This window comes from Ranitomeya variabilis, chromosome 3, assembly GCF_051348905.1.
Source record: "Ranitomeya variabilis isolate aRanVar5 chromosome 3, aRanVar5.hap1, whole genome shotgun sequence".
Lineage (NCBI taxonomy): Eukaryota > Metazoa > Chordata > Amphibia > Anura > Dendrobatidae > Ranitomeya > Ranitomeya variabilis.
Genome location: NC_135234.1, coordinates 518,296,649 through 518,314,370, shown reverse-complemented (window position 1 = coordinate 518,314,370; position 17,722 = coordinate 518,296,649). Strand labels below are relative to the sequence as shown.

At 39.7% G+C, this 17,722-nt stretch overlaps 1 protein-coding gene across 12 annotated transcripts in view; it reads left to right on the top strand.

Annotated features, from left to right (window-relative positions):
* Positions 1 to 17,722, top strand: part of MCF2L (MCF.2 cell line derived transforming sequence like) — a 376,751-nt gene that overhangs the window by 132,361 nt on the left and 226,668 nt on the right. Inside the window, exons 2-3 of one of the 12 annotated variants that reach the window (XM_077296988.1) lie at positions 2,369 to 2,477; positions 12,551 to 12,640. The exons of 7 other annotated variants lie outside the window; for them this stretch is intronic. Coding sequence is in view for 1 of the 5 variants with exons in the window: in XM_077296984.1 (XP_077153099.1) it covers positions 2,456 to 2,477 (22 nt within the window). In the remaining 4 variants the exon portion in view is untranslated. Of the gene's footprint in view, positions 1 to 2,368; positions 2,478 to 5,431; positions 5,464 to 9,692; positions 9,782 to 12,550; positions 12,641 to 17,722 lie in introns of those variants that run through there. 4 more of the 12 variants (XM_077296987.1, XM_077296990.1, XM_077296984.1 and 1 more) reach the window with 4 other exon arrangements.

Here is a 17,722-nt window from a genome sequence, read left to right as displayed (position 1 = left end):
CAGACATTGGCGCCACTGTCACATGATCGCTGGTCACCAATGGGTTAGCATGACTATCCTGGGTCAGCAGCAGACCACTGTAATTGTCATTGCTAGATCTATATGAGCGCCGCCTGATGGTCGGCACTTATAGCAAGTGAGCATATCTGCTACGTAGAGCAGGGCTGCAGGCGATCGGACAACTGCAGCTTCTAGTCTCCCATAGAGACTATTGAAGCAAGTAAAAAAAAAAGTTTTTAAAAATATTTAAAAAATAAAATATGAAAGTTATTTTGCCCCATTCAAAATAAAACAATAAAAAAAATCAAATATACACACATTTGGTATCGCCGCGTTCAGAATCGTCCGATCTATCAATATAAAAAAGAATTATAATCCAATCTGTAAACGGCGTAGCGAGAAAAAAATCGAAATGCCAGAATTACGTTTTTTGGGGCGCTGCAACATTGCAATAAAATGCAATAACGGGTGATCAAAAGATCGTATCTACACCAAAATTCTAGCAATAAAGACATCAGATCGGCGTGCAAAAAATAAGCCCTCACCCAGTCCCAGATCCGAAAAATGGAGATGCTACGGCCGGGTATCGGAAAATGACAACTATATATATATATATATATATATATATATATATATATATATATATATATATATATACCGTATACATATATATATATATATATATATATATATATATATATATATATATATATATATATATATATATATATATATACAAACTTTGGAATTTTTTTTCACCACAGATAAAAAGAGAACCTAGACATGTTTGGTGTCTATGAACTCGTAATGACCTGGAGAATCATAATGGCAGGTCAGTTTTAGCATTTAGTGAACCTAGCAAAAAAGCCAAACAAAAAAACAAGTGTGGGATTGCACTTTTTTTGCAATTTCACCGTACTTGGAATTTTTTTCCTGTTTTTTGTTACACTACATGTTAAAACCAATGAGGTCGTTCAAAAGTACAACTTGTCCTGCAGAAAACAAGCCCTCACATGGCCATATTGATGGAAAAATAAAAAAGTTATGGCTCTGGGAAGAAGAGGAGCTAATGAAAATGCAAAACCAAAAATACCCCTGGTCGTTAAGGGGTTGAAGATGTCTGTGACTTACATGTTGATGACCTATTTGTAGTGCGCCTGCCAGTCTTCTAATGATGACCTATCCTACCGATCTGTGACATAACCTATTCTATCCAAGCTAGCTTGTGATCCTCTCACATCTAAGGTTCTTTCACAGGTTTCCTGTTTGAATTACATTCTCTCTGGTCAGACATTTTCTGCACACAAGGTGGCGGCATTTACAAGTGGTCTCCCTCCCTTATATATCACAGCAAGAATCCCTAGAGTCCAAGTTTGACATCTAATTGTTATGAGCGGAATTTAGCATACAAGATCAAAGGAAAGGTTCTCATGACATTTTTAATTTGCCACCATACAACTTAGTCTCCTGCTTACTTATTCTTACTTTGCTGCTAGTATGCAGTGATACCTATTGCACATGCATTATATATCCCATACACAGTGGCATGTAAAAGTTTAAGCACCCCTGGTCAAAACTACTGTTATTGTGGACAGTTAAGCAAGTTGAAGTGAAATGATCTCTAAAAGGTGACACATTTCCTTTGCATTTCACACAAAATAAATATATATATTTTTTCTTCTTTTACATTTTAAAAATTACAAAACAGAAAATGGGCCAAAGCAAAAGTTTGGGTACCCTGCATGGTTAGTACCTAGTAGCACCCCCTTTTGCTTGTATCATAGCTTGTAGTTGAGACAGTGTTCTTGGGTTGTACTTATCCTTATTCCTCCTCTAAACACGGCGAGTGGAGTCAATACCAAAAAGTTCTATTTTGGTCAAATCTGATTACAATCTTCTCCCATGCCGCCTCATCCAGATGGTCACTGGCAAACTGCAAACAGGTCAGGACATATTCTGGTGTAATCCATTACATCGTAGCGTGTTGCTAATGGTAACGTTTGAGACTGTGGTCCCAGCTCTCTTCAGGTCATTCAGCAGGTCTTTTGTCTTGGCCATGGTGGAGAGGTTGGAGTGTGATTGATTGAGTGTGTGGACAGGTGTCTTTCATACATGTAACAAGTCAAACAGGTGCAATTAATACAGGTAACGAGTGCAGAGTAGGAGGGCTTCTCAAAGATAAACTAACAAGTCCGAGAGCCAGAATTCTTGCTGGTTGGTAGGTGATCAAATATTTGTTGCATGCAATAAAATGCGATTTAATTATCTAAAAATCATACAATGTGATTTTGTGGATTTTTTTAAATTCTGTCTCTCACAGATGAAGTGTACTTAAGATAAAATTTTCAGACCTCTCCTTTCATTTCAGGTGGGAAAACTTGCAAAATTGTGGTGTATCAAATACTGTATGCATAGGTAATATTTGCTTTTTATAAGGCAAGTAACCAGAAACCGTATGCTGTGCTTCAGGTTATCAGGTAAGACATACTGCATCAAGAAGACCTTCTGCCAGGCACTACTGGTGAATGCTAGTTATAGAAATCTTAACATTCTTCCTATCCTAGCAGCATAGTCTGCAGAAATATTCCCTACTGCAAAGCAAACCAAATAGCTTACCGTATATACTCGAGTATAAGCTGACCCGAGTATAAGCCGACCCCCCTAATTTTGCCACAAAAAACTGGGAAAACTTATTGACTCGAGTGTAAGCCTAGGGTGGAAAATGCAGCAGCTACCGGTGAATTTCAAAAATAAAAATAGATGCTCCATACCGTTCATTATGGCCCCATAGCTGTGCCATATAGTGCTCTGCACCATTCATTATTGCCCCATAGCTGTGCCATATAGTGCTCTGCACCGTTCATTATTGCCCCATAGATGTACCATAGAAAGCTGTGCCATTGCTGCTGCTGCAATAAAAAAAAAATGACATACTCACCTCTCTTGCTTGCAGCTCCTCAGCGTCCCGTCCCGGCGTCTCTCTGCACTGACTGATCAGGCAGAGGGCGGCGCGCACACTATATGCGTCATCGCGCCCTCTGACCTGCACAGTCAGTGCGGAGAGACGCCGGGAAGATGGAGCGGCGCCCGGCGTGTGGAACGCGGACAGGTGAATATGTAATACTTACCTGCTCCCGGCGTCCCGCTCCTTCCCCCGGACAGCTGGTCTTCGGTGCCGCAGCCTCTTCCTCTATCAGCGGTCACCGTTACCGCTCATTAGAGAAATGAATATGCGGCTCCGCCCCTATGGGAGTGGAGTCCATATTAATTTCCCACGTGACCGCTGAACAGGGGAAGAGCTGCGGCACCCGGAGACCGTGGGACTGCAGGGACAGCGCCAGGAGCCCCGGAAGCAGGTAAGTATGCCTCAGACCTCTCTCCCCCTCACCCACCGACCGTGACTCGAGTATAAGCCGAGAGGGGCACTTTCAGCCCAAAAATTTGGGCTGAAAATCTCGGCTTATACTCGAGTATATACGGTATTCCCCCAGAGCAGAAAAAAACAACAGCGTATGAAAAAACATCATTTATTATATTTGCATAGCAGAAATAAATCAAAATAGCTGTTCTCTGGCTTTTACAAGATGTCAACATTAAACCAAGACACCTATGTGGAATTGTCTAATAACAAATAATGTTATTTTTGAACTGTGAACATGTAATCATTCCACTACCCGCTTTTATCTGGGACAAGCCTTTAGAATTATTTATCCGTAGCTTTTAGGTTCATAAAAGGCTTGGTATATGGGATACTTGGACACATATGCAAAACAGGAGGTAAGAAACGGAGGTGGACTTAAAGGGAATCTGTCAGCAAGTTTTTTTTTCTACCTCATCTGAGAGAAATATGATGTAGAGGCAGAGACCCCGATTTCAATGATGTATCACTTAGATTACTAGATGCAGCCTGTCTGACACAATCAGAAATTTTTGATTTAGCAATGATGCAGAGCTGAGAAAGCTAGCCCCGCCCACACCAGGCTCTGTATATATAATGTCCATAGCTAGTGAGCTGCTTATCAAAGAAGGGGGCGAAGTCAGACAAGGAGGCACACCTGCTATGTCCCAGCAATGATAAGCTCTTTGGTGCTGAAGGAATCATTGCAAGGAAATAAAACCACGGAGCTTGATAAGAGTAGCATCGCCGAATTTTCTGTTTCAGCCTCTATCACCTGCTGCTTTCAGATTACATTAAAAAAAACTGCTGACAGATTACATTTAACGTTTTATTAGGCTTCCTTCACATTACTGTATTTTTGGCCCCAGTGCTGCCCATGGAAAAAAAAAAAGGACAACAAATGAATCAATGTTATTTCACTGGGCTGTTCAGATGACAGGGTTGTTTTTGTTTTGCACATACCAAAATAACAAAAAAAAAACGCAGCATGCGCTAGTTTCTTCCAGACTTGACTATTCGAGACTATGGGTGCAAAAAACAAAGGATCTCACAGGATCAACCACACGACTTCCGATATTTATGGATACATTACAATTATTAACATAGGAAAATTGCTTTTTGGCCTTGTAACTTGTATTAATTGCTGATATATAAAAAAACAATGCTGTACACATTGCACACAGATGACAATACATATGAAAAATAGTTTTTTTTCTAGGTGAAAGTCCTTCAATTTTTTTACACACTCGTGTGAACTTAGCCTTACAATGTAGAGTTCCGTGTCTCGAATAATCTCGGAAATGCTGCATAATAATAGTGATATACAGTAATTGTACATTGGAATGTAAAACCAGTGGCAGAATAGATAGGATAGAGTATACAGTTCTTTTTTTTTTTTACTACTGTGTACTCAACCATCACCGAAGGGTCACTAATCTACACCCACAAATCACCTAACATCTGTGTTTGAGACCCTCCTTACTGCTACTTTCATAAGCTTTTCTGTGAAAACTCCACATTTTTGGTTGCATTTCTTTTTCACAAAAAAAGATTTATAGACAGATTTTTCTTAGACTGTATAAGTGTTTTTTCCACAGTTTTCCCAGTAACCACCTGTATGAGACTTACAAAATCCATTTACTACATTGAAACAAAATCCCCTTCCCTCCTCCTCCAAAAGGAAACAAAAAATAAACAACATGTTATATATTGGTGAATCTTAAAATGTCAGAAAATTAGATCATGTAAAAGGGGTCAAAGCAAAATCTCTATTACTTTGCCCAGGCACCCACCAGGAATTAGCACAGGCTGCTCCATGGTCTGCGCAGACACAGGATTTGTTCACGTCACAGATCAACCAGTCATCGGACTGCTGCGACCCACGATTGGCTGCAGAAGTCAGGTGACTATGAAAAGCTAGACATCAAACATCCAATGACACCCTGCTTAAGTCACTTGACCGCTGCAACCAATCACAGGTCTCAGTGATCCAGAGACCAGTAAACTGGTGACATCACTGCTTCCTATGTCGGTGCAGATTATGGAGCAGCTTGTACTGGATGCAGGTGAGGCCAGTAGGAGAGTATGACTGAGTTTGTTTTTAACATATCCCATTCTGGGCCTATTTCACTGCACATTAAGTCAAGTAGATATAGAGAGGCATATAAAAGTTTGGGTACCCATGGTAAAAATTACTGTTATTGTGAACGGTTAAACAAGTTGAAGATTAAATGATCTCTAACAGGCCTATAGTTAAAGATGACACATTTCCTTTGTATTTTAGGCATAAAAAAGTATTTTTTAAAATTTTTAAAAATTACAAAAAGGAAAATGGGCTGATTCAAAAGTTTGGGCACCCTTGGAGATTTGTGTGCTCAGATAAGGTCTGAAATATTGGTCAAAGATAATTCGTAAGGATTATGGCTTCTTCACCATCATTGTTAGGAAAGGCCATGTGTTGCTTTATAAAAACCAAGCCTCCTTTAACTAACCTTGTGGCAAAAAACAGCAGCCATTGGTTCTTCTAAGCTTTAAAGCGTGTTCAAGATGCTCTTTCCTCAGTTTGAAATATAATTAATGACAGTGAACAGGAACAGAGGAGGTTAAGATAAGGTCTGGAAGCCAAACAAAAGTTCAGTGTGACCTGCTCCTAGGATTTCTAGAGGCAAATCAGAGCCCACGCTTAACTGAAAAAGACATTCAGAAAGATTTAGCAGACTCTGGAGTTGTGGTACATTCTTCTACTGTTCATAGACACCTGCACAAATATGACCTTTATGGAAAAATCATTAGAAGAAAACGTCTCCTGCGTTCTCAAAATAACATTAAGCTTCAAAAGTATGCAAAAGAACATCTAATCAAGCCTGATGCATTTTGGAAACAAGTCCTGTGGACCAATGAGGTTAAAATATAATTATTTGGCCTCAATGATCAGAGGTGTGTGTGGACAAAAAAATGACACATAATTTCAGGAAGAAAACATATTGCTAACCATTAAAGCATTGGGGTGGAACAATCATGCTTTGGGGTTCTATTGCAGCGTATGTCACAGGTAACATTTCATGGGTAGAAAGAAGAAAGGCTTCAATGAAATTTCAACAAATTCTGGATGCAAACATAGCACCATCTGTAAAAAAAAAGAAAAAGCGGACGCTGAAGAGAGGATGGCTTCTACAAATGGATAATGATCCTAAAACACACGTCAAAATCCACAAACGGCAACCTCAAAAGGTTTTATAATGACCCTCACAGTCCCCTGATCTGAAAATGTTTGAAAATCTGTGTCTAGATCTCAAAGTAGCAGTGCTTGCAAGACTACCCAGGAATCTCAAAGAACTAAAATAATTTTCCATGGAAGAATGGATGAAAATCCCTCAAACAGGAACTGCAGCATTTACAAGCTATGATACAAGCAAAAGGGGGTGCTACTAGGTACTAACCATGCAGGGTACCCAAACTTTTGCTTTGGCCCATTTTCTGTTTTGTAATTTTTAAAATGTAAAAGATGAAAATATATATATATTTCTTTTGTGTGTAAAATGCAAAGGAAATGTGTCACCTTTTAGAGATCATTTCACTTCAACTTGCTTAACTGTCCACAATAACAGTAGTTTTGACCAGGGGTGCTTAAACTTTTACATGCCACTGTGTATGGGATATATAACGCATGTGCAATAGGTATCACTGCATACTAGCAGCAAAGTAAGAATAAGTAAGCAGGAGACTAGGTTGTATGGTGGCAAATTAAAAATGTCATGAGAACCTTTCCTTTGATCTTGTATGCTAAATTCCGCAAAGCACATAACAAAGAACAATACTAGCGCATGGCCGAGCGGCCATGCGAGCCTAAAATAGTTGTAGCATGTACAGGACCTTCCTAGAGGGACCAATGAGAGGTTGCCACAGAGCGTGAGCACCTACAGTACCTTCCTGAAGGACCAATGGCCTCAGCTGCAGTATCTGATCATGTGACCCTCGATCTCCAGAGTGATCTTACTCTGGGCATGCTCAGAACGAGAAAAGCAGGACTTAGTCCCAGAAGCGTCTGCTCGCCGCTGCCCAGCACTGACTTCAATGGCAGAAGCAGGAAAAGCAGCAGTAACCCTTTGTACAGAGTCAGACTGAGCGAGACGCTGGGACCGACGTCTCCGCTGAGCAGGCTCCACTGCGGCAGGAGAAGAATGGGAGACTGCAGCGGAGATGGCCCGAGATTCCCCCTGTGCAGAGGCGGGAACTCGATCCCTAACACAGGGGCTCTCCAAACGCGACATGGTGCCCGCTAAAGATTAGAGCCAATTTTGCATTCAAAAAATAAAATGGCGCTCCTTCCCTTCTGAGCCTTGCCATGCGCCCAAACAGTGGTTCCCCCCCATATATGAGGTATCAGCATATTTGGGACAAATTGGACAACAACTTTCGCTATCCACTTTCTCCTTTGCCCTTGAGAAAATAAAAAAATTGTTGCTAAAAGATCATTTTTGTGACTAAAAAGTTAAAAGTTCATTTTTTCCTTCCATGTTGCTTCTGCAGCTGTGAAACACCTAAAGGGTTAATACATTTCTTGAATGTGGTGTTGAGCACCTTGAGGGGTGCAGTTATTAGAATGGTGTCACTTTTGGGTATTTTCAGCCATACAGATCCCTCAAACTGACTTCAAATGTGAAGTGGTCCCTTAAAAAAATGGTTTTGTAAATTTTGTTGTAAAAATGAGAAATCGCTGGTCACCTTTATTTTTTTATGGGGGGCCAAACATTTGAATCAAAAAGGGGTTGTTGTAGTAGTGAACAACCCCTTTAAATTCTATTGTATCAAATACCTATTTCATGCAAGAAAATGCAAATTAATTATGTAGAAATCATAAAATGTGATTTTTTTGTTTTTATTTCGAGATTCTGTCTCTCGTAGTTGAAGTTAACCACGATATAAATTACAGACCTCTCCATTCTGTGTAGGGGAGAAAACGTGAAAAATCTGCAGTGTATCAAATACTTATTTACCCACTGTACGTGTGCTGTGCGGTAATCATATGTAGAGACCTTCTATATCCTTACTCCAATATGATGGAGATTTGAAGCTGGTTGAATATTTCTTATACTGACTAAATGTGCCAACACTGGTTTTCTCTACATTTTGGATTACTGGCTTTAGATATGTCAATGGTTCCACCCCTCCGTGTGTCTGGGATGCAGTTATTGACAGCTCGGCCTTCCAATCTGGTAGAGGGGCGTGCTGAAGCTGTCCGTACTTTGGTAGCTCAGCCATCCTATCTGGTACAGGGGCGTGCTGAGCTGTCAGTGTGGTGATTGACAGCTCGACTATCCAATCTGAGAATGGGAGGTGTCAGCTGTCTCCAAGTGTTCATTATCCCAGGTGATTGCCATGCTACTTAACTGAGCTCTGCCAGAAATACATTCAGCTAGTGAGGCTTGTGCTTCCTGTGCCTTGAGTTCTGTATGCTTGATCTTTTGTTGCCTGACCTTCGACTTCGTTCTGACCATACGTCTATTTAACCCATTCTGCTGTGATCTGTTATCCTCCTGGTATTCTGGCCTCGGAACGTTACCTAACTGCGCTTTTATCTCTTCCTTCTGTTTATGAAGTACACTCCTGGCTTCTGACCTTGGACTCCTTGACTATTCTGACTCACGGTTTGGCTGTGAGAAGTGACTAGCATAACATTACATCTGGCCAATACATTTTTCTTTTTTGCCAGTATGGATCCTGTTCACACGCGTTGTGACCAGGTGGCAAATTTGATGCAGATGACTCAGGATCTGGCTAAGGATTGTCAGAGTCTGGAGTCATCGCAATATCCATGGCAGAGTCAGATAAATAAATTGATGACGTCCCCATAGCCCCCCACTACCGATAGTGAATGTAATGTCCGTATCCTCTGATGTACAGTTTGTCTCACGAACCTGTGATATCCCTCCCGGACAAATCTTCGGGATATGAAGACCAGTTTGGTTTATTCAGGGAGAGCTGTAGGTTATTTTTTACCCTGCTTGATCTTTTGTTGTCTGACCTTGGACTTCGTTCTGACCAATGGTCTGTATAACCCCTTCTTCTCTGATCTGTTATCCTCCTGGTATTCTGACCTTGGAACGTTACCTGGTCATGCTTTTGTCTCTTCCTTATGTTTATGACATACCCTCCTGGCGTCTGATTTTGGAATCCTTGACTATTATGACTCATGGCTTGGCTGTGAGAAGTGACTTGTGTCACAAGATGTATCTTCCCTGAAAACTCAGTGGTGTCCTATAATATAATTTTTCTTTATTTCTGGAAAGTAAACTACATCAAAGTCAACATAACTTCAATTAATGGAGCAAGCATGTCTGAATTGTCGATTGCTCAGATATGTACTGCCCCGCAGAAAATTAGGTTTGTGCCAACTAAGGTCATGAAATTCCATCAGGAGTTTTAGCCTGATATAGTTGTTGGAAAACTGAATGTGTTTTATTCTAGGCTATTTAGACATGTAGTTGCTGGGTGAGGACTTCAAAAAAGGGAGAGGAAGGAGGAACCTGGAGACTATTTTGTGAGTTAAAAGGGTTTTAACATTTTTCTGAAGCAGTAGAATAGAGGGTCTTAGTCAGACATGCTAGACTGTATAACCCCTTTACCACCTTGGGTTTTTTCACTTTTGTATTTTCGTTTTTTTCTCCTCTTCTTCCCAGAGCCATAGCTTTTTTTATTTTTCTGTCAATATGGCCATGTTAGAGATCTTTTTTTGCTGGACGAGTTGTACTTTTGAAAGTCACCATTGGTTTTACCCTATAGTGTACTGGTAAAGTGGGGAAAAAAATTAAAGTGCCTATACGGCATAGGTCGTAAAGGGAACCTGTGGAAAAAACGCTATTAAATTTTAGATATGGGGTTAATCTGCAGATTTATAGCGTTCTTATACTGTATGGCCGCCGCACTGAAAGCCTGCAGAGGGGAGGAAATTAACTTTATTCTTCCCAGCAGCCTCTGACTTTCAGTCATAGTGTCACAGCCAATGCAGTTTCAGAACACTTTTAACCTGTAGGTTAACCCCATATCTGAAGATTAATAGCAATTTTCAAATGACAGACCCCGTTTACATAAATAGTCATGTAGGGTCAACCATTCATGTTCTGTTTCATTTCTCCCTCTGTTAAATGTCACTTAGATGTATTCTTATCACACTGGTTTAGTCTACCTCAATGTTGTCAACTGCAAGATATAGCCATTATCCTCTTTTGGGGGTCCCACAGTTTAAGGAAAAAAATCCTAATAATAATAAATGTAAGTGCAGGGAATATCCTTCATATCCACAGAACTATAGTGACAGGCACCACCCTACAGCCTTGCAGAGGAATCCCATGCACCACTAGTGGATCTGGGTGCTTGCTCAGTGCAGCTTCCAACCAAGACCATTATATTTGAACAATCTGTGGCAGTAGAATCAGATTTCTTTAAAAAAAAAATGTAACGTTTGTTTCATAATTTCGCCTTTGACTTTTGTCAGGCCAAATGATAGAAGAGATAAAATACAGCCATTTTTAATGATAAAATAAAAGCCTTTTTTTTTCCTGAAAAAATAATATTCGGATTCTTGGAATATTAGACATTGCACTACACATAGGGGCTAACGTCGTGAACTATTCCAGTAATGCCAGTCAGTGCAGAGTGAAATCCTTCCACCATGGAACCTTGTTTGCAGGTCACTGGGCTGGATCTTATGGTTGGCATACCAGTTAGTCCTACATCATTTTGATTGTTAAACTAACCTTTTATTCTGGTCATTCACTCAGATTTTGGGCAATAAAGATGTGGCGTGCTTGTCCCTTCACCCCACTCCCTTTCCCAATTGGGAACTTAATTGGTACAGTCAAAGGAATTGCATCATACAGGATCTTCTGGGGACTGGTTATGGTGATTGTGACCCCCTTCAGAGGACAAAGAGCTGTGTAATTCCCAGGGGGTCCCTGTGTGTTTACATGACCTAATGAAGAGTAGAGTGCCATGAACTTTCAGATAGAATGGAACCACTACATTAGGTATTTCTGGCTGAATTGCACAGTATATACGTGGACTTGTGATAGAATTAAATAAAAAAACTCGAGTGCTAATTTAAATAGGACCTTTGATCAGTTTTAGCATGATAAACTGACCACATCATGGAATAGTGGCTGCAGAGCTAATTAAAACTTTTTTTTTCTAATAACTCATTCCTGTTGCGGAGACATTAAGTTATAAAGGTAGGTTCTAATTTATGCCAAAACCGAGGGGGTATTAGCAGAGATTCAAGGTTCCCAAGAAGGCATGTTCTTTTTTTTTTTTTCTGCACTGCATGATGTTGACCAATCATAAGAAGGAGGTGTTATGAAGGGGAAAAAGGACACACCCCTAGATGAGGTCAGAACATGTTTTTTCTTGTGAAACGTAATGACACACAGCCCTGATCCTCCATGATCTCACTGCTGGCATCTACTATGTAGTATCTGAGTGTCATTACAAACACCTTTTTGCAGCTTTTGTCTCATACACAAATAAGTAGGAGTAATGACACACTGGTGTTCTGTAATTTTCCTTCCCCCCACACTGACAGTCATGAGAGCAAAGCTGAAAGAGGATATTGTAATGAAACATTGCTCTTTTCTAATCTTCAAAGTGATATAATGGAGGAGAGCTGCACAATGTGTCATTACATGTACCACACTGAGTAATCCTGTTCGGACATTTTCTAGGGGGGCATTTTTTCTACCTTGGTCTTATCATAAATTAGAATCTTAATTTTACAAGCTAACATCTCCTCAACTGCGATAAGAAATTAAAATATAAAACATGGGTTTTTTTTAGCTCTGCAATAACTAATCTCTGGTGTTGCCAGTTTAACATGTTCAAACAGGTGACAGGTGATCTTTAAGAACTAGAAAGCTTGGAGCAAACCATGGTAAAGATTTGTCTGATATTTGTGGGAACCCTGTAAAGTATAAACTTGTGGAGAGCATAGAAAACCTTAAAATGAATTATAGATGAATGATCTTATATTAAATTAACAAAAACCAATTACCAGCATTGTTGTTATGAAAATTATGCTGTTTTTATACTAATAAGTAAAACCAAGTCTTATGAAATAGTAGTCTCTAGAGATGATCTTAAAAATGTTCATTTTGTTTTCAGTGCGGATTTTCCACTGAATACACTCACAATTAAAGGAAATTGAAGAAAATGTAAACTGTTCTGTACTTTGATTTCCTGGGATATGAAAAGGTAACTATCAAAAAGGACTACCTAGAGGAACCTGTTTCCTGAATGGGAGATTGCAGAGTGAGCTGCAGGAAGTTCTTCTATATCCATTGCAGAGGAAGTGCGTACTTGTACTCATTATGCTGTGCTACAAATAGATTGTTTACATCCTGCAGAGGCGGCTCGGTGTAATATTTCATCTATTCTGCTGGCAATTTGAGAAGATTTACCTTGTGAAATAGAATTCTGATGACATATTTTACGGGTTTTTTTTGTGGTCATGTTTTGCCTAGTCTCCTGGTAGCCAAGTTGTTCATGTGAATGCTGAATTCTATAGATGGAAATTTGGTGTGACAAAAAAATCTCTCCAAAAATTTAGTGCCTTCAACTTTATAGAATGTAATTCAAAATCTGACTTACAGTGGGGAAAAAAAGTATTTAGTCAGCCACTAATTGTGCAAGTTCTCCCACTTAAAAAGATGAGAGAGGCCTGTAATTAACATCATAGGTAGACCACAATTATGAGAGTCAAAATGAGAAAACAAATCCAGAAAAACACCTTGTCTGATTTGGCAGGATTTATTTTTGCAAATTATGGTGGAAAATAAGTATTTGGTCATTAACAAAGGTTCATCTCAATATTTTGTTATATATCCTTTGGCAATGACAGAGGTCAAACATTTTCTGTAAGTCTTCACAAGGTTGGCACACATTGTTGGTGGTATGTTGGCCCATTCCTCCATGCAGATCTCCTCTAGAGCAGTGATGTTTTGGGCCTGTCGCTGGGCTACACAGACTTTCAACTCCCTCCAAAGGTTTTCTATGGGGTTGAGATCTGGAGACGAGCTAGGCCACTCCAGGGCCTTCATATGCTTCTTACAAAGCCACTCCTTTGTTGCCCTGCCGGTGTGCTTGGGATCATTATGATGCTTATGATGCTGAAAGACTCATCCATGTTTCATCTTCAATGCCCTTGCTGATGGAAGAAGGTTTGCATTAAAAAATCTCACGATTCATGGCCCCATTCATTCTTTCATGTACAATGATCAGTCGTCCTGGTCCCTTTGCAAAGAAACAGCCCAAAAGCATGACGCTGCCACCCCCATTCTTCACAGTAGGTATGGTGTTCTTTGGATGCAACTCAGCATTTTGTCTCCTCCAAACACGATGAGTTTTGTTTCTACCAAACATCATCATCATAGACCATATGACATTCTCCCAATACTCTTCTGGATAATCCAAATGCTCTCTAACAAACTTCAGACGGGTCCGGACATGTACTGGCTTAAGCAGGGGAACATGTCTTCCACTGCAGGATCTGAGTCCCTGGCGGCGTATTGTGTTACTGATGGTAGCCTTTGTTACGGTGGTCCCTGCTCTATGCAGGTCATTCTCTAGGTCCCCCATGTGGTTCTGGGATTTTTGCTCATAGTTCTTGTGATCATTTTGACCCCACAGGGTTAGATCTTGTGTGGAGCCCCAGATCGAGGGAGATTATTAGTTATCTTGTATGTCTTCCATTTTCTTATTATTGCTCCCACAGTTGATTTCATCACACCAAGCTGCTTGCCTATTGCAGATTCAGTCTTCCCAGCCGGATACAGAGCTACAAATTTGTTTCTGGTGTCCTTTGACATCTATTTGGTCTTCACCATAGTGGTGTTTGTAGTGTGACTGTTTGAGGTTGTGGACAGGTGTCTTTTATACTGATAACAAGTTATAACAGGTAACTACTACAGGTAATGAGTGGAGGACAGAGGAGCCTCTTAAAGAAGAAGTTACAGGTCTGTGAGAGCCAGAAATCTTGCATGTTTTTAGGTGACCAAATACTTATTTTCCACCATAATTAGCAAAATAAATCTTGCCAAATCAGACAAGATAATTTTCTGGATTTGTTTTCTCATTTTGACTCTCAATAGTTGTGGTCTACCTATGATGTCAATTACAGGCCTCTCTCAACTTTTTAAGTGGGAGAACTTGCACAATTAGTGGCTGACTAAATACTTTTTCCCCACTGTAAAGGGAATCTGTTAGCATGTTTTCACCTACTAAACTATTTAAAGGGAATTTGTCATCACATTGCATACATTGTTATGGTTGGAGGGGACCTCCTTGATCATTTCGTCCAACTCCTTGCTCAATGCAGAGTTCACTAAATCATCTCAGACAGATGTCTGTCCAGCCTCTGTTTGAAGACACCCATTGAAGGAGACCTTACCACCTTTTATTGCAGCCAGTTCCTCTCGTTGATCACCCTGACTGACAAGTATTTTTCAAATATCTAATCTGTATCTTCTCCCTTTCCGTTTCATTCCATTGCATCTCATGTTTCCATGCGCAAATGAGAATAGTGATGATCCCTTTACACTGTAACATCTCTTCAGATAGTTGTAGACCGCTATTAAGTCTCCTTTTGGACTCCTTTTTTGCAGCTAAACATTCCAGATCCTTTAACCGTTCCTCATAGGACATAGTTTGCAGTCCACTCACCATCCTGATAGCTCTTCTCTAAACTTGCTTTATTTAGCTATATATATATATATATATATATATATATATATATATATATATATATATAGTGGCCAGAATTTCACACAGTATTCCAGATGAGGTCTGACCAATGAACAATAGAGGGGGATAATTAATTCATGTGATATAGACTCTATGCTTCTATTATTACATCACAGAACTGTGTTTGCCTTTTTTGCTGCTGCATCACACTGTTGACTCGTGCAGTCTGTGATCTATTAGTATACTCATCTTTTTCACACAGGCTGTTGCTTAGTTCTAAAATTCGCGTTATGTAGATGTAAGTTTTTTTTTACTTAGATGTAAAATCTTGCATGTCTCCCTGTTAAATATAATTCTATTAGTCACTGCCCATTCTCCAATCTTATCTAGGTCCTTCTCTGTCTTTTCTAGTGTTATCTATCCTTCATTTGCCTCGTCTTTAAATTTGATTAGTTTACCTTCAGTTCTTTTATCTAGTACATTTATAAAATTATTGAACAATCCTGGGGCCAGGACAGAGCCGTGTGGTACCCCACATGAAACATTCTTCCAATTGGATGTGCAACCTTTTATCACCACTCTTTGAGTACGATCACTGAGCCAGATTTGATTCCACATAACCGTAGCCTTGTAAATCCCATACTTATTCATTTTTTCAATAAGGATAGTATGAGATACTTTATCAAATACTTTGCTGAAGTCGAGATATATTATATCTACCGCATTTCCGTGATCCAACCAGTCAGTGATTCCATCATAGAAGGAAATTAGATTATTCTGGCATGACTTGTTTTCCACAAACCCATGCTGACTTTGGTTAATTCCCGTATTCTTATCGAATTACATGCATACATACTGTTTAATAATGTAAAACAACAAAGAAATAAAAACACACCGGCGCTCCCAGAAGGATAAAACTAGAAAGCTGCAGGTGCCTAGACAGCTACTGTGCTGACTCTGTCAAGTGACCAAAGAGAATAATTAATAAATAAGGACACCGCGCTAACTAGTTAGCGCGGTGTCCTTATTTATTAATTATTCTGTTTAATAATGTATTCAAAGATCTTTCCTGGAATAGAAGTATGGCTCACTGGCTTGTATTTTTCTGTCTCCATCTACTTTCCTTTTTTGAAAATAGGGACAATGTTTGCCCTTATCCAATCTTTTGGGACTTCTCCTGTTCTCAAGGAATTTTCAAAGATCCTGGCTAGTGGTTCTGCATCTTCCTCTGCTAACTCTTTCAGTAATCTAGGCTGTAATTCGTCTGGGCCAGGAGATTTAAATTAATTTAAATTAGCTAAGTGTTCCCTCACCATCTCTCTGTTTATTTTTATGCTGGCATAAGAGATCTGATCACTCAATGAACAAGAGTTTTGCTCGTTATCAGGAGATTGCTGGTCTGTGTACATTAACTGATAATAAGGAATTAACGTTTTACAGAAACACTTGTTTGTCACTTTCCAGTGGCTCTAAATTGGCCCTTAAGGGCGTTCACTTGTGTGGATTCTGAGATAACAATTCTGGAGCATCTACTCTGTGGACAGATTCCTCTGTTATGTCTCCTGAAAGGACTGGCCTACATGAAGACTTTTCTATTACAACTAACTGATTTCACCTATGGAGCTACAGCTGCTGTGCAAAGCCATTTATTGAATGGCATGAAAGCTTGAAAATTTCAGCTGCCACTCAATGGTTAAAATCAATATGTGGCACTTAAATGGTTTAGTCTAGAACTAACTGACAACTGGGCATTACTATTCCCCTTCTCAATGAGATGTGCTCTTTCACAGCCTGATAATGTGAGAGGTAATAGGACACTTCCAGATTGTAGATACACACGAAGAATAGTGACAGTTTATTCAATTAAGGCTGAATTCACACATTTGTGTGTCACAAACCGTCATTCAGGGACTGACAGCAGGCATATTGACCCGAAATTGACAAACTCATATGTAAATATGAGGTTGTAAGCTTCAGGTCAGAAAACCCATGGCCACTCTGTGACTAACGGTATGTACTCAGATTGTTACACACATGTGTGAATTCAGCCTTACTCATACATTTCCTTGAGGGATCACAGAGTAACTCCTCAACTGGTTAATAGGGAATACCAGTATTTACTATATTCTGCCCATTAGTTTGTCTGATCGGTGCTGTATTTTAGCCTACTAGAGATGTCTATTCACCCTATGGCCACAGCAGCTTACATATTTAAAGTGATTGATTAACACATTTGATTGGTGTAATAAAGTAAAGCAAAAGTCAGCACAACCTGTCAATGTTCTACAATTTGGGTGAGGACAATCTTTGTATGTGGGCTGGTGAATTATTTTGTGCCAGGGCTGCTTTTTTGTCCCAGTCCAACCCTGATCTGTACTGAAATGCTCCATCCAACTAACCTATTTGCATTTGGTTGAATCTGAGTAGCAAGTATAGTCCTGTACAGATCACAATTCAGATGGCTGCTTCTGTCTTCAGTCACATCATCAATAAACACTAGTGACCCATTGCCATTGGAAGCCATGCATGCCATCACACTGCCTACACCATATTTTATAGAGGATGTGGTGTGCTTTGAATCATAAGCCGTTCCAA